Source organism: Sorghum bicolor, chromosome 2 (assembly GCF_000003195.3).
Source record: "Sorghum bicolor cultivar BTx623 chromosome 2, Sorghum_bicolor_NCBIv3, whole genome shotgun sequence".
Classification (NCBI taxonomy): Eukaryota; Viridiplantae; Streptophyta; class Magnoliopsida; order Poales; family Poaceae; genus Sorghum; species Sorghum bicolor.
The window spans coordinates 77,331,039-77,348,888 of NC_012871.2; the positions used below are offsets into that span (position 1 = coordinate 77,331,039).

A 17,850-nucleotide genomic window follows, 5' to 3' on the forward strand; every position below is an offset into this window, starting at 1 on the left:
GCAAAGCAATGAAGCAACCACCAAGCAAGGTTAGCAGGAATGGAAAAAGCATGGCAAATGGCCATCAGCGAGTAAGCGTGGAGAAACGCTATCGCGCGGCGCGATGTCATGCAGGCAACCGTGGCCTCCGAGCCAGAGTGCTCACGTACCTGTCATGCTTGCCATGTATTGGCTCCGCGACCGGTAGGTAGGAGCCGGCTCAGCACGGGGCACGAGCAACAAAGACACGACATAGTCAGCTCGGCCAGAGGCACAGCTCTGCGCATGGTGCCAGCCTAGGCCGGTGTTAGCTACTGCATGGGTTCGTCACTTCGTCCTCTATCCACCCTTTGCAATCGCACCCACTCCTTTGCGGGTTATTGCGGCGCCGCTGGGCTACATGGACGAGCCGCGTTGAGCCGCTCGAGAATAGTGGGTTTGCAGCACTAGTTTAAGTGGGTTGCGGTGTGGGTTAGCCCAGCGGATTTAGTGGTTGGCCCGCCGCCGCTTGCATCCTTAGCCCTTACTTAACCTAGGGTTCAAAATTTATGAGAAATTTCATCGAAACTTTTGAATTTCAAGTCTCTTATCACATTAAGGTATGTGCGTTATTGTAAACTTTAGGCCTTGTTTAGTTCACCCCAAAAACCAAAAACTTTTCAAGATTCTCCGTCACATCAAATCTGGGAGCACATGCATGAAGCATTAGATATAGACGAAAATAAAAACTAATTGCACAGTTTACCTGTAAATCACGAGATGAATCTTTTGAGTTTAGTTAGTTCATGATTGGATAATATTTGTCAAATAAAAACAAAATGCTATAGTGCTGAAATCCGAAACTTTTTCGGAACTGAACAAGGCCCTAGACTCATATTTCCTATTGTTTATGTTATGTAGTAGTTTATGTTGTGTTTTCTTCTACTAATAAATGTGTAGTAATAAATCATGCTAAATATTTTGTTTAAATCTATAAATTTGGGAAATCATATCTTTCGTTATGATCTAAAAGAATTCATGAAATTTCATGAATTTCAATAATTTTGAGGATGGCTAAAAATCGAATATTGTAATTGATAATATTGATAAAGATTTTCAGTTGATTTTTTTGGATTCAAATTCTCTCAAAAACATTTTGACATAATTTGGGAATGTTTGGATGGTGGTGTGGGAAAGCTATCTGCCCTAGAGATTGCTCCCAACCATTTCAAACACAGCCTCAAGGTCTGTTTGGAAGGGCTTCGTGCAGCTTTGACTTTGCACATACTATAGCATTTATTCATACTTTTTATTAAAATTCATAAAAATAAAAAATATATTTTAAGAACAATAACTTTTTGGGAGAATAACAACTTAAATGTAATTCATTTTAACTCGTTACACTTTAAATGATTGAACCGATATATAAACTATGTGGTGGCCGTTTCTGGTTACTCAGCAGAACAGAAGAATTGATTCGTCGTCGCCAGTGAAATGTTTGTCAGCCATTCTAGCGCGGAACTGCTTCGAGGTGCTTAGACGATGGTGACCAAGACCTTCCAGCGGTAGCAGTATACAGCACTACTGTTTTACAGGTCGCCGAATCCAAGTGTAGTGAAAAAACGATACAATTTCCTTCTTCTAACTAAGTATCAAGTTTTACTTTTACCTGCATAACGATAACTTAGTGCAACAACACTGTTTAAAGCCAGTGTGAGCTTTAACTTATCAGCACTGCATTTCAACTATAAAACAATGTTTTCTCTCATACAACAAATTAATATTAGTATTAGCAGCAATCTTTTTTCTAACTAGGTACTGAAATCATTTTTTCAATTTGATAGACCTAGCTGAAACATCCGTATAAATTAATAGACCACTAATACATTTAACTCTTTAAAATATGGTAAATACATTTAACTCCTTAAAATATGGTATCAAGTTTTACTTTTACCTGCATAACGATAACATAGTGTAACAACACTGTTTGAAGCCAATGTTAGCTTAAACTTATCAGCACTGTATTTCAATTATAAAACAGTGTTTTCTCTCATAACAAATTAATATTAGCATTAGCAACAATCTTTTTCCTAACTAGGTACTAAAATCAAATTTTCAAATTGATAGACCAAGCTGAAACATCCGTATAAATTAATAGACCACTAATACATTTAACTCCTTAAAATATGTTTTCTTATTAGAAGGTAAGATCAATAGAAATGTGCTAAAAAATCATAGCTTTTTGTGGGGTAACAACTTATGCATTCCATTTAACTTAAATTACACTTTAAAATGATTAATTGGAAAAATACAAATGTTTGGAAGCGATAAATGTTTTAAATTCTTATTAGAAGCACTAGAATTGTTTTCAAACACCATAAAGAGAGAAATGATTCAGAGAAGAAGTTAATTGGAACCAAATTTTTTTATAGTAATCGTGATAAACATGTTGTGATTTCTAGTTCTAGTTTTAAGAATTTAACAAAATATTTATCTGATGAAACAAAATATTCTTAAATTGGTTATAGTTTTCATCAGATAAATAATTTTGAAAATAATTAAGATCCGAAGTATTTGTACGAGAATTTAAAACCTATTGTCAACCAAGAGGATTAAAGAAACATTTATTAGAGAATCTGAAACCTACTATCAACCAAGAGGATTAAAGAAAAGGAATCACGAAAAACTACTCGGTGACCGTTTGTGGTTCCTAGGCGGAAAAAGAAGAATCGATTCAAAACAGCCAATGTTCCTGCTGCTGGTGGTAACCAAGACTACTTTTACAGGCTTACAGCCGTATATTATACTGTACAGCACTAGTGATTTACAAGTCCCCGAATCCAATGGCAGTGAAAAATAGCTGTAGTTTCCTTGTTTTACGAATCAAGTTTTACTTTTACCTGCATATCAATAACATGGTGCAGCAGGAGCAGGAGTAGCAGCAGTGTTTTTTTAGGCCTTGTTTAGTTCTCGAATAAAAACTTTTTGGATACGATATCAATTTTGTTTGTATTTGACAATTATTATTTAATTATAAATTAACTAGGTTTAAAAATTTTATCTTATAAATTATAGATAAAATGTATAATTAGTTATTTTTTATTTATTTAATATTCTATGTCGATGGAATAAAGAATCTTGAAAAGTTTTGAATTTTTTTTAAAAAAAACAAGACCTTGGCCAAGATAATTACTATACTACAGTGTTCATGTCCATTATTACGAGTAGTAGTAGATGTGACAGGAGAGAGGGAATCTGGCTGCAGACGTTGGACGTTGGCAGCATCGTTGACCTGGGGGCGATCCCGATCATCCTGCAGTGCTACAGTGGAATGAATGAATACCGATCATCACTTGACCAGCAAGTCATGCGCTGGTGCCTTGGAGGTTTTCAGGCTGTCTGCGTGCGTGTGAGTGCGATCGAGGGCAGAGGAGGACGATATCCTTGGCGGCAGAGCATCCCATGGTGCCCTTGGCTGCGGCGACACGGAACGGAACCCTAAACTCTTGTTTACTTCTAAAGAATTTTATAAAATAAAAATAGTAGTACTTTCATTTGTATTTGATAAATATTGTCCAATTATTATTATTATTATTATTATTATTATTATTATTATTATTATTATTATTATTATTATTATTATTATTATTATTATTATTATTATTATTCTCCAATGCTCTACCAATAATGTAGTACGTACTTTGTATAATAAAACAACAACAACAACAACAATTAAGAGCAAATAAAAGTGGTGGTGGATGTGGAGCTGCCGGAACACATGGCTTAGGCTGGATAATGGTGCTCCTGCTCCGTCCTGCTCTGCTGGAAAGACCACTGCCCTCCACATCCACATGTGACCAGACCATGGCCATGCCAACAATGCAATGCACACCTGCCTCTGTCTGCCCAACCCAACCACAACCATAACCATAACCATAACCAACCGGGTAAAAAAATCCACTTATTATCCTCCAAACACTATTGTGTCTGTGTTTGGGCTAATACTATATAAAAACTGACAATTTTGCTGCTAATGCAATAATCACGCATACCGCAGCTTGAATCTTTAAACCTCTCTTTCAGTCTCCTCATCATCATCTTTATCTTTTTTTTTCTAAAAAAAAAAAAGAAAAGCTGGCTGCTCCCCTCCGCACCGCTCCAGTCCTCCTAGGCCTCCTTGTTTATATTTTGGCGGTAGGGGCTGCTGCAAAGGGGGGCATCTCTTCCAGCTAGGATTAGGAAGGAACTTGTTGGAGTGGAGGATCGATGCTTTCTTTCCCTCAAAGCAAAACCAGTCAGCACTCATCGTCATCCCCACACAAGCGGCTGGCATTTCGGATCCCCAATTCATCATCTCATCCGGATCAATCAATCGGGATCGGATCGAATCATCAGTTTGGCAGGCACAACAAGGAAACTTCTTCTTCCCATATATATCTTTGATTGAGGGCCGGCCCGGTTCATGCGCGAGAGAGACGCAATGGCGCCGCCGTCCCCTTCCTCCGCTCCGGCCAAGAAACGCATCAAGTGGCTGCGACGCAACAACAAGAAGGTTCGTGCAGCCTGCATTGCTCCCCTCCCCTTCCCATTCTCCTCCGTCCCCATGCCCTGCCCGCAACATCATTTCGCTCCCGACCCGAGAGGATCGGAGAGACCGAGGTGTCAGTCTTGTTCGGCAATGGCGAGACGCATGGCGTTCGTGGATTCATCTCGTCCTCGTCCTCGTCCTCGTCCTCTTCCGTGATTCATTCTGTTTGCGGCGTTCGAGGACGCCTTCATTATTATTGTCCTTTCCTTTTGCATGCGCCGGAGGATAGTATACTCTTGAATTCTCTGCTGATGACTTGTTGATTGCGATGTGTTCTGTGCGACAGGTGATCGATACGTACCTCGGCGAGGCGCGGGCGGCTCTCGCTGCGGCGGCGCAGGACACCGACGATGGGGACGACGCGGCGGTGGCGGCGCTCGCCCTGGTCACCGCCGCTCTCGAGATGTCGCCGCGGGCTGAGGCGGCGCTAGAGCTCCGGGCGCGGGCACTCCTTGCGCTCAGGCGCTACCGCGACGTCGCCGACATGCTCCGCGACTACATCCCCAGCTGCGCCAAGTCGTGCTCTGCCGACGACGCCACCACCTCGTCCTCGTCTGGCTCCGGGGCTGAGCTCCTGTCCCCGGACCGCGACCGCTTCGACGCCGGCGCCACCCGCTTCCTCTGCTGCCTCGACGTGTCCGACCTCAAGCGCCGCCTTGTCGCAAGCTTCTCCAGGAGCTCCGGCACCGAGGCCTACCAGTGGAGGTACTTGGCCCTGGGCCAAGCTTGCTTCCACCTCGGCCTGATGGAGGACGCGGTGGTGCTTCTCCAAACCGGCCGCCGCCTGGCCACCGCGGCGTTCCGGCGCGAGAGCGTGTGCTGGTCGGAGGACAGCTTCTCGCCGTCCAACAACACAAGGACGTCGTCCTCCAATAAGTGCAGCTCCACCTCAGCGTCCGAGGCGGAGTCCGTGTCCCAGCTGCTCGCGCACGTGAAGCTCCTCCTCCGCCGCCGCGCCGCGGCGGTTGCAGCGCTCGACGCCGGCCTCCCCGGCGAGGCCGTGCGGCATTTCAACAAGGTGCTCGACACGCGCCGCAGCGTTCTGCCGCACCCCTTCGCCACGGCCTGCCTCGTGGGCCGCGCCGCCGCGTTCCGATCGGCGGGGCGCCCCGCGGACGCCATCGCGGACTGCAACCGCGCGCTGGCGCTCGACCCGGCCTTCATCCCGGCGCTGCGCGCGCGCGCCGACCTGCTGGAGTCGGTCGGCGCGCTCCCGGACTGCCTCCGGGACCTGGACCACCTCAAGCTCCTGTACGACGCCGCGCTCCGGGACGGCAAGCTGCCGGGGCCGAGCTGGCGGCCGCAGGGCGGCATCCGGTTCGGGGAGATCGCCGGCGCGCACCGCACGCTCACCGCGCGTATCCAGCTGCTACGCGGCCGGGTCGCCGCCGGCGAAGGGTGCAGCGTCGACTACTACGCCCTCCTCGGGGTGCGGCGCGGGTGCACGCGGTCGGAGCTGGAGCGCGCGCACCTGGTGCTGACGCTGAAGCTGAAGCCCGACCGGTCGGTGTCGTTCGCGGAGAGGCTGGAGCTGGTGGACGAGCACCGCGACCTGGAGGCCGTGCGCGACCAGGCGCGCATGTCGGCGCTGTTCCTGTACCGGATGCTGCAGAAGGGGTATTCGTTCATCATGTCGGCCGTGCTGGACGAGGAGGCTGCGGAGAGGCAGAGGGCCAAGGACGCGGCGGCGGCGGCGGCGGCTGCTGCTGCTGCTGATTTGGCTGCCATGGCAGAGTCGGAACCCAAGCAAGAAGAAGAAGAAGAAGAAGAAGAAGAAGAAGAAGAAGAAGAAGAAGAAGAAGTGACGACAATGCCAGAGAAGCCTGTTCTTCCCCTCGCCATTGCAAACGGTGGCAACGTTATTGTCACCACCATGCCGCCGGAAGCGGTGATTCCAATGCCCAGGACAGTGGTGACCGCGGCGACGCCATTGAGCCCAGCGTTCCAGGGCGTGTTCTGCCGCGACATGGCGGTGGTGGGCACCCTGCTGTCCCGTGGCGGGTTCGAGCGGGCGATTCCGGTGAAGTGCGAGGCAATGAGCTGCTGATGGTGGATCGGATCCAACGATGAACTCGAAGTTGCAAGCATTGTACAGTTTGGCAAGTCAGCTTTCCATTCCAAGTAGTGTGTTCCATTCCAAGTAGTTTGGCAAGTCAGCTTTCCATTCCAAGTAGTGTGGGGGAGGAGGAAGAGATTATATATCGAGCAAAAATAGTAGCAAATTTTGTTGAGATTTTGATTTGGCTTCCTTGGTTTGTCGTGTCAGCACAGCAGCAGGTCCTTTTCCGAGTTTATAGGGTTATATTAAGGCCTTGTTTAGTTCACCTCAAAATCCAAAAAAATTTCAAGATTCCCCGTCACATCGAATCTTGCGGTACATGCATGAAACATTAAATATAGACGAAAATAAAAACTAATTACACAGTTTGTCTGTAAATCGCGAGACAAATCTTTTGATTCTAGTTAATTCATGATTGGACAATATTTGTCAAATAAAAATAAAATGGCTACAGTAGCGAAATCCAAAAAATTTTCGGAACTAAACAAGGCCTAAGTGCATGCAATGCAGGAATTCATCTCTTGGGCGTCTACTGTAGATGCTCGTTGGTAGTGCAAATTTTGTACAGTTTTCGTCCTAGGGCAGTCCAGTCCTCCTGTGTTAGTTCGGTTCCCCATTTTATTTTATGCATTAAAAGTGAAAGTCTGTGATGCAAGAGAGGAGGTGGCATCAGCATCATGGCAATTGCAATGGCAATGGCAATGGCAGCAAGGAGAAGGAGGTTTGGTTTCTGTAAGGCCCTGTTTAGTTCCCACCAAATTTTTTTTCATCCATCCCATCGAATCTTTAGACACATGTATGGAACATTAAATGTAAATAAAAAAATAAATTAATTACACAGTTTAGTTGAGAATCGCGAGACGAATCTTTTAAGTCTAGTTACTCCATGATTAGCCTTAAGTGCTACAGTAACCCACATATGCTAATGACAGATTAATTATGCTTAATAAATTTGTCTTGCAGTTTCCTGACGAGTTATGTAATTTGTTTTTTTATTAGCTTCTAAAAACCCCTTCCGACACATTTGATGTGACATCCAAAAAATTTTCATCACCAATCTAAACAGGCCCTAAAGGCAATGCATGCTGGATTGCTACGCAAGGCTGTAAAGGCAATGGATGGAGTGTCAGTCTGTCACACTCGCACATAGTGTATGCGGATAAAGTCCGAGGCTGCGGCAGCTCTCTCTCGTCCCTCCCATGCTTGCTTGTGTTGCGTGACGGAAGATGATGTGAGCGGCCAGGCACCACCAGGTCGATCACGCAGCGTCGTCCCTGGCCGCAAAGTTGCAGTGTTTGCAGAGGTAGTGGTGGAGCATGGCAATATGGCTGTGGCAGCAATGCTGCTTCTGCGTTGTGCTTCTGCTTCTGCGATCTGGTGCACTGCAGCTACAGGGCACAATCAAAACTCTTCATCACTGCAACTACATGAATCATGGTATTCAGTGCTGACAACATTGTCAAAACCAACTCTCTCTCCTTTTTTTACCCATTACTACAATCAGAGACGGTGGCCGAGGTGTGGCTCACCACCTTTACATTGGCCACCCTGAAGAAGAGACATTGGCCTCCTGACCACCCTGAAGAAGAAAGGATCTACTATATGTAATGGATGCATGCACATGATGGGCTTTACTCTGGCTGCGGAGCATGCATGCATGCCTTTGTGCAGAGCTCCCACTCCCATCCACTGATGAGGTGATCAGTTGCTGATGATGTTATTTAGGAGAGGAGAGGAGAGAGGGGGAGGGGAGGGGAGGGGAGGGGAGGGGAGGCTCTGAATCCCGAGACTGACCGAGATGCAGCAGCAGTGAGGGTGAGGGCATCCCACAATACTAGGCGTTCTGGCTTGGATTGGATTGGAGCCTCGGTAGGCGCATGGAACGGATGGATGGATCACAGTCGATGGCCTTGTTTAGTTCACCCTCAAAAACCAAAAAGTTTTCAAAATTCCCTGTCACATCAAATCTTACGATATATGTATGAAATATTAAATATAGATGAAAACAAAAACTAATCATGTAGTTTGCTTGTAAATGACGAGACGAATCTTTTGACCTTAGTTAGTTTACGATTGGACAATATTTACCACAAACAAACGAAAGTGCTACAGTAACGAAATCCAAAATTTTTTCACATCTAAACAAGGCCGTACGGAGTACTATTGCTGCCCTTTAATTAAAGCTTATTAAGTACACATAAACTCATGTGCAGAAAGGGCATTCGCCTTTTGATTGAGACAAGTACTAGTAGTATTTGTGAATGGATGGATGGATGAACGATTGTTACAGCTTTTGCTCAGAGCTCAGAGAGAGCAAGGATGATGGCCTTCACGTGCTGCCTCATCTCATCCCATGTTAACGAATCACGAGTTCGTTCATCCATCACCAATGATCTCTCAGTCACAGGCTCACACTTGCTGCTTGTGTACTATGATTTTTTTTAAACATAATTAGTCTATAATTAGATACTAATTACTATAGTTACAAATGTATTATAATACCTATTAAATTTTAGTTCCTTCAACCAAATACTCTCTAAAAACTCTCAACTGAATCTGTCAGTCATTCAGCAGACAGTACTTTCTATCATGGCTTATTAGGCTCAGGAACAAAGCGGGCGGGCAGGCAGGAAGGGCGTGATCATTCCTTCACCTGGCAGCTACAGCTGCAGCAAGTGATTGGAGCCTAGGGACGTCACTGGTACGCTGGCTCCAGAGCTTGCTGTGATATTTCATTTCTGGGATGCAATGCACATGCACACGAAGATGGATGATTCTCGTCCACATCGTCCAATTATCTTATCTTATGGTTCCCTCGAATCGAATAAACAAGACGCAAGAGGGTCGCAAGAGGTTGCTAAGCTAGCTTGGTTGGTCCTAGAGCAGTACTATAGAATAATGCACGATCTGTATCTTGCGTCCTCTGATGGAGTAGATAGAACTGGAGATGTTGTTGATCTGGCATTCTGGCCTTAATTTGACTGGTGTTTATATGCTTGCTAGCTAGTACTAGTATAGCGACCCTTAGCTTGATGGTCACCTGAAACTAGAGGATGGTGTGCTTGTGCATGAGCAAGCAGAGCATGATACAGTTCACAGTCGTCTAATGAGATGAACAACGGTGGCATAATACAAAAGGAAGGGACTAAGGGAGCAATGTGCATACTAGCTGTTCTTTAGCAAGCAAGAAACCATGAAAAAAAAGCCTGTCTGTTAATTAATTAATTAATTAATTAATTAATTAATTAATTAATTAATTAATTAAGAAGAAAAACAAAGCTAGTTGTTGTTGGTAGATGATGAGGGGGCAGCAGGTAGCAAAGCATGTACTCAGAGGACCCCCCCCCCCCCCCCTGGTTCATATCATCTGTTGGTTTGCTGCAACGGCGAGATACTGTAGCAACTTGCAAGTACATATCTCAGTCACACATGTGAGTCGTGACCTCGCTCCCAACCACTCTAGATATGATGCAAAGTGAGGAGAGTAGAGCTTATATATCTGGGCCTTTTTACTTCCCAAAAAATTTTGCAAAATTTTTCAGATTTCCCGTCACATCGAATCTTTAGACGTGTGCATGAAGTATTAAATATAGACGAAAATAAAAACTAATTGCATAGTTTGGTCGAAATTGACGAGACGAATCTTTTGAGCCTAGTTAGTGCATGATTGGACAATATTTGTCAAATACAAACGAAAGTGCTACAGTACCTGTTTTGTAAAATTTTTTGGAACTAAACAAGGCCCTGGCTGGATTTAATTTGTCCTCACAAAACAGTTTCGATTTAGTAGGTACATACGTAGAAGTTGATGAATTCAGAGGCTTGGGATCCTACGGACGTCGCCAATGGTTTCCAAATATTTATTCTAGAAGGAATTCTATTGGTTATTATTAAAGAAAAAATATCAAATAATTAGTGACTCTCAAATAATTAGTTTAGCACAATTAGTATTTATTTTTTATTATTTCTATATCTCACCTAGTTAACTACTCCGTATTTGCAAATTGCTATTGCACACACTCTAAATGGCTGATGCATGCCGTAGGTGCTCGCTCATCCAATCGTATTTGCAAATTGCTATTGCACACACTCTAAATGGCTGATGCATGCCGTAGGTGCTCGCTCATCCAATCTGAGTTGCCAAGAAGGGAAATAGCGAACCTTCAGCAGATTTGAATCTAGCGAACGATCAGACAGCCCCTATAACTTTCCTTTTTTGGTAAAAAAAAATTCCGCAATTTTCTATTTTTTGAAAGTTTTCTATTTTAGGCAAACTTTTTTGAAAAATTATACTCACAACTTTTACGTAAAACTTATGGAACAAACTTTTACGTATAACTCATATACATGACTTTAATATATACCTTCACTGTGACAAAGTTACACACATAACTTATACATATAACTTACTACATGATAAAGTTATACACATAACTTTTATCTATAATATTTTATGGAACAAGTTTATCAACATAATTTATGCCGAGACAATTTAGCGAACGTTCAAAAAAGTTACAATTAAAACTTAAGCATATAATTTCATTAAACCAATTTTAACATATAAGTTAATAATGTAAGTTAAGCACAAAATATAATAAATCAAATAGCTTTGCAAAAAGTTAGACATAAAAGATAATAATTATAAGTTAATATCTACTAGTTACATGTAGAAAGTTAGATATAAAAGTTGCGTACAGAAAGTTAGATATAAAAGTTACGTGTAGAAAGTTAATAATTATAAAATTTACATCTAGCATTTTAAAATAATTTTTTTACCTTTTTATGACATCAGCGGTGGTTGTGGAAAAGCACGCTAGAAGGAGAGGTAGTTTGAACCTTTGTTACATCAAATCTAAGTGAACGATCGCTCAAATAAAATAAAGGTTGATAACATATATAAAAAGAAAAAATTGATAGACTTATATAAAAAATGAAAAGAGAAAAAAGGCAAAAGAAAAATTAAAAAAATGTTTTATAACTTTTGTGCTTCAAAGTTTTGGCATAAGTTGTAAGTTACATGGTATAAGTCATATGGTGATAAGTTTTGCAAAGCGTTATACCAAGTTGTTAGTATAATTTATAGAAATAAGTTATACTAGGTAGCGAGCCCGTGCGTTGCTACGGGACAACAAAAGTCTTGTATTAAAAACACATAGATCACATGATAAGATAATATAGAGTCACTCGACATCGCCGAGAACGGGAACAACGATCGGTTACACCAGCGCTGTTGCACTGCCTAAACCTGCACTGCACAAACTCTGCCACTGCACCGCCATTCTAACCACCTCAAGCCCATGGTGAAGCCGCACGGCTGCCTCGCTCGCCGGTATGCATTCGCCATGGCCGTCATCGTGGTCTCTCCACCTAAGAGGCCCAAGGCCCCACCGTTTTCTTTATCATGATACATAACACACACACACACGTGCACTCGCTCTCGCATAAACACAAGCACAAGCGCGGCCTTGCCGAGCCCCCAAGACTTAGAAACACCCGTGCCAGCAAACCGCCCCGAAGGCTCGCCATGGCCGGAGCACCACCATGGCAAGCTCTGGTCTGGCCATTACAAGCATGTAGAGACCCTAAAACCCCGTAGCGAGCTCTGCCTCGCCGAGGGACATGTGCTGCACTTAGCCGTGCCCGAAGAAGAGCCCTAGGTTTCCTAGTCGCGTTCGCAACGACAGAACGGCCATGCATGGTGGTGACAGAAGTTGCCTACTGTAGAACTGATTAGAACCAAATACATATGTTGTTAATGTAGTAATAGTGTCACCTACAAATAAGGACTCAAACTGGCAAGCTACTACTTGTATTTAAGAATTGAGTGATTTTAATAGGTAGTGCTAATCCCTATACAGCTAGTCAGAAATAGTGTAAACCTCTTCTCAGACCTTACATATCAACGAGTTTAGCCAGTGTTTTTTTCATGTACAGTAGTTGTACCGTAAAAATATCAAACATGACAATTTATTCAACTTTATTGAAGATGGGAATTCTTGAACTGAAACTACACAAGGTCTGAATTTCTTTTAGAATCCTAATCTTTTTCAAAGGCAAAAAAGGAATCATTAACCAATACACATACGTATTGTATTCAGTAAGACCATGATTCAAGGCTGCCCACGGCATGGTCCAGGAAGCAGACGTAGGCAACAGGCATTGTATGCTTATGTGTTCGTTAGAGTGAGAGACCAACTCATTAGCGGGGAAAATCATCGATCTGCAGAGCTTGGCATCACAATGACCGGATCGAAAGAGACTTACGCTTTCAGTGATTCATCAAGGGTCAAGCGCTCCGCAGGATCCAGGGGACTTCCATCCAGGAGGCTTTCGGAACATGACGATTTGGATAGCTTGTATGGGGTTGATGTCGTAAAACTGAAGGACAATAACATTATGTATACTTGGTAGCTGACTATATGGTTGCTGAAAAACAAAGTTTAGTTACTGAAATGTCCGTAGAACTACGTACAGGCCAATAAGAACCAAAAGCTAGCTGCACACCGCCATCTAACAGTGATTGGAACGTGTAGGAGCTTCGCTGAGCCCGTTTTACCCCAATCTTGTTTCTAGCAGAGTTGGTGTCATCTAATAGATGATATGACTATCCACAATAAATAGATACTTCAGAAATGGTGGACTTTTAAAAGAAATTTAGGTTAAAGATATCTCCAGAGCGCTCACCTGGTTGCAAGTTGAGTCTAATACAGCATTAGTGCATCCCTCCTATTCCACTTGAGTCTTGCCGTTTCTATTTTTGTCACACGGACGGATGCTCTTCGTGTGCTTCAAACGTATGTTCTCTTGTGCCATGCCTTCATAGTCCATCCATCTATAAATATGCGAAACTGCAGAGTCAGAAATTTTCTGTGGCGAAGCACACGTTAAAGAAAATTGTATCCATCACATGGCCTGAAAATCTGATGGCCAGTAGAACCACATCAACTATACCCCAGTGCAATCTAACTCCTATCAGTAAACTGTAAAACTGCATAATTTGCAAATGTGGGGGGCTTTGTGGCATTTCTTTAGGATGAAAAGGTTAAATTCAGCACTGCAACTCCAAACATGTTTGTGCTATGGGTGTGCGGCAATTTCGCTACCGTAGTTTTAGCCAAAATACACATGACATAAATATGCCATCTACTGATCTACAATGTTATGGTCCACATCAGCTATGAAAATGATATTGCCTAAGCAGTCTAAATATTGCTAGCTTAATAGAAATCAAATGGTGGTCTCTGAAAGTTATTTGCTGAAATGTGATACTTTTTCTGCTCAGAAATTCAGTAAGTCAAAATTGTAGATACTTTGAAATGTGATGCAAAAATAAACTTGGTTGTTGAATTAAGGTACTTTGAAATGAGAATGAGAGTCTTACTAATGCCAATTATGTCCTCCGTGGATGCAAGAGGAGGTTTGATGCTGCATTGAAATGCATATCCCTGAAGACACATTGGATAGATCAACTCAGAAAAAGAGAGGCTCATCATAAATTTTCAAGACAACACTGAATAATTTCTAACACCGTTTGGAAGCCATCGTTTGATTTAAATATAGAATTCACATGAATAAATCAATGCAGTTGCCCTGGTGCAAGTCATTAGCATCTGAAGAAATAGTGTACCTACATGCAAGCATAAAAATATACAAATATTGGTTAGCGAGCGTGGCACCTTTGAAGGAAGTCAGGTGACTCGAAGATTTATAGCTTGCAATAAACTAAATATTTTAGATTAGCTAATATATGCAATGAAAATCATATAAACGAAGAAAATCAAATGCATCACCAAGCACTACCTTAAAGAGTAGTCCTTTTAGAGAAGTTTGGCCTGTAGTTTGTGCTATAATCCCTTGTCTATGATTCAAAATATAACCGTACTTGGGTTAATCAATTGTTGTCATTGAACACAAAATTAACCAATAAATTTGTATTATCAAACTTTTCCATGAGCATGCTAAAAATTTCTATTGACGTTTAGAAAGAGTGAAATACTCCATCTATCTAAAAATAAACTTTGACTAAGTTTATATTAGAAAATATTGATATTCATGATACAAAATAAATATCATTAGAGACACACAAGCTAATACTATTTACTACCTGAATGGGCACCTCATCCTGAGCCCACCTGCACGCAGACCGTCACCCAACCATGAAGACTAATATACAATTCATAAAAGAATAATATAGAACTCGTGTTTGTGTATCATTATCAGAGTATTGCATTAGTAAATTATTAGTAAAGATATTAAAATAATATATATAAATAAATGTCTAACCATACATTAGTCTATAAAACCTGTGTAGCAGACTTGGAGAAATTGACGCTTCAAGGGGAAATTGTCTTATCATGACTTTAGTGTATTGAGATGGCCATGCAGAACAACAAGAACTTGACATACTCAACACCTTGTTAATAATAGATAATCGTAGGAGTGCAAAGAAAGCAAAACATCATAAACTTAAAACAAGACTAAAAAAACATTTTCATCTCATTATCCTAGATATGTTGGAGTGCCTCCAAATGCCTTCAAATACAGCTAGTGCCTCCAAATGCCTTCCAGCAGTGCCAAAAGCGTTGATTAACAAATTCAGGATAACAATCCTTCTTCCTCCATTAACTGAAGTGCATTTATAGTTTGTTCAGACAACCCCTGAAAGATAAAGGGTACACCTTGACTCCTTGAGTAAGCTGCCAACATAACTAACGTGGGTTTAAACATGTGCACAAGAATAGGTAGGGACCGATGTTCTACTGACAAATTACCCTCTCCCCTAAGAAAAAGGCAAATGCAGAAAATAGCTGAAGGTTGTATAGCATTGACCTACCGTAGTGGGCCAAGCTTATTAATTGTACTTAACAAAAAACCTGAGTGTTGGTTCTCAAATGCACTATATATCCTAAAGGTGCTGTAATAGATGGGAGAAAGTACATGAGCTCAGTCATAATGTCATATAACTTCAGTGTAGATAAATGCAACACTGCTTTTGGCATGACTCATGATATTGCTATTTTTTATTTCTTAGAGCAATGGCTATCAACTTCATCAGGATTTATTAACAATCAGGTGTTGTACTGAATACTGACCAGATAAACAAAGATGCCCGAGATCCAGCTAAATTATTTATGATGTCATGGATCCAGTGTCCAGAACATCATGTTTCCAAACCTAGAAATGGTTTATCTGACTATCTTATATTCTAAAAAGAACACAAGAAAATATTTGTCAAAAAGTATCTTACATCTCTACCAGCTATATATTTTGTAGTTGTCATCCACAGGAAGAAAACAAGATCCAAAGTCATACTTGAAAATTGCAGAGGCTTTCTGTTGTTTCTTGGAACAGGGCACAATTGTGTGGGGAACAAACGCAGAAAGGAGCAGCTATGAATAATCTGCAAAAACACATGAAAAAACAAGTTATCACAGATCTGGAATTTTTCAGCAAATCACAAGAGGGAATATAAAAAAAATCAAGAACCTCACATCATCCTATCCAGGTGAGGAGAAAGACAGATCTGTTGGTTGCTCATTCAACAACAGTTCTCTTTTTTTAATCTATAGGTCTCCTTCAGAATCAAATATACCGGGCACAAATCCAAGGATTCAAGAATTTGCCAAAAAAAATTCTTACCGAATTGATTTGCCTGATTGAAGCAGCAAGGAGGTAAGCAGGAAGGAGGTGTCCTAGGAGTGACTAAAGAACATGGCAGCGCCTCCTCTACCATGGCAGCCGCCGCTCCGCTTGCTTGGATTTCCTTTGAATGTTTGAAAGAGATCGAAGTTAGCTTAAGTTAGGGTTGGGTTCTCAATTTTGCACAGCACGATGGAAAGAGAAGGGGTTAGCATATCTGGTGGCAGCAGGGAGGGAGGGTGTAGGAGGACTTGAAGAAGCTATTGGTGCTCAACGTGCTTTGGCTGTATCTCGCCGGCCACACCTGGAGGTCCCACCAAGCGGGATGGGTTGGGCCACCTGGGTAGCAGAGTCCCGAGGTCCGCGCGACGGGCTTCACCGACATCCTTCGCTGCGCGTCGCGGCGAGCGATTCTCCTCCCTCCCCATCCTCCGGTTGTGAGAGAGTGCATTGGCGCAAGAACTTTTTTGAAGTGGAGCATAGGGACGCCGGACGCACGAGCGGAAGAGAGACGGTGAGCCGGTGAAGAAGGAAGCTAGAGATGCGGGGTTGGGGAAGGAAAGGACCGCAGAGGGAGGACAGAGGGAGTAGGTTGACTGGCGAGCTGCGTGATTGACGGTGATGTTTCCAAATTTTGTCTCGCAGGATGGAAGGAAGGAGCGCTCATCGTAACTTTCTCAAGGGAGGCGGGATCGCAGGAGGCGAGGCAGGCAGGACGACGAAGCGATTGTTGCACGGAAAAAATATCCACTCTTTAGGAAATTCTATAACATATATGTATAACTTAGTTAGTTGCGGAAATTATCATTTTCAAATAAGAAAAGTTGCGGGAGTAGCTGATGGTTCGCTGAATTCTTTACTATGAACGATTGTGGAATTGGATTTGGGCAGCACAACTCCTGGACACAGCCACACAGATGAGGTGAGGATAAGTGACCGTGGCTGGGCCGCCTTGGACGTCAATGACGCACAGTTCGTGTCCAGAGGCATGTTTGCGCCCTGTTTACTTTTCCATCCAAAAATTTTTGATCCATCCCATCAAATCTTTAGACACATGCATAGAACATTAAATATAGATAAAAAATAAACTAATTATACAGTTTGGTTGAAAATCGCGAGACGAATCTTTTAAGCCCAGTGAGTCCATGATTAACCTTAAGTGCTACAGTAAGCTACGCGTGCTAATGACAGATTAATTATACTTAATAGATTTATCTTGCAGTTTCCAGACGAGATATGTAATTTATTTTTTTATTAGTTTTTAAAACCCCTTCCGACATCCTTTCGACATATTCGATGTGACACCTAAAAATTTTTCATCTTCAATCTAAACAGGGCCTTAGTTCACATAAAAATCAAAAACTTTTCAAGATTCTCTGTCACATCGAATATAGTGTCATATGCATGGAGTATTAAATATAGACGAAAACAAAAACTAATTATACAGTTTGCCTATAAATCATGAGATGAATCTTTTGAATCTAGTTAGTATATAATTAAACAATGTTTATCAAATAAAAACAAAAATACTACAATACCGAAATCCAAAATTTTTTCCTAACTAAATAACGCCTCAATCGATGCAGCTGACCCTGCATCAATTCAC

The 17,850-nt window shown here is 42.4% G+C and overlaps 1 protein-coding gene and 1 long non-coding RNA gene across 24 annotated transcripts; one reads left to right on the forward strand and one right to left on the reverse strand.

The window, feature by feature from the left end:
• LOC8077513 lies at window positions 4,003-6,906 on the forward strand. The gene is made up of 2 exons (XM_002461213.2): window positions 4,003-4,510; window positions 4,833-6,906. The coding sequence occupies exons 1-2, from the start codon at window positions 4,421-4,423 to the stop codon at window positions 6,591-6,593; spliced, it is 1,851 nt and encodes a 616-aa protein (XP_002461258.1). The 5' UTR covers window positions 4,003-4,420; the 3' UTR covers window positions 6,594-6,906.
• LOC8084973 lies at window positions 11,746-16,950 on the reverse strand. 23 transcript variants are annotated; one of them, XR_002450138.1, is made up of 8 exons: window positions 16,245-16,941; window positions 14,894-16,005; window positions 14,710-14,737; window positions 14,406-14,463; window positions 13,987-14,232; window positions 13,290-13,437; window positions 13,078-13,209; window positions 12,557-12,983 (listed from the first exon to the last, which is right to left on the reverse strand). It is a non-coding gene; the product is annotated as an uncharacterized LOC8084973 (long non-coding RNA). The 23 variants fall into 23 exon arrangements; XR_002450131.1 differs by having other exon boundaries at window positions 13,987-14,463; window positions 16,245-16,942; XR_002450136.1 differs by having other exon boundaries at window positions 14,710-16,005; window positions 16,245-16,942.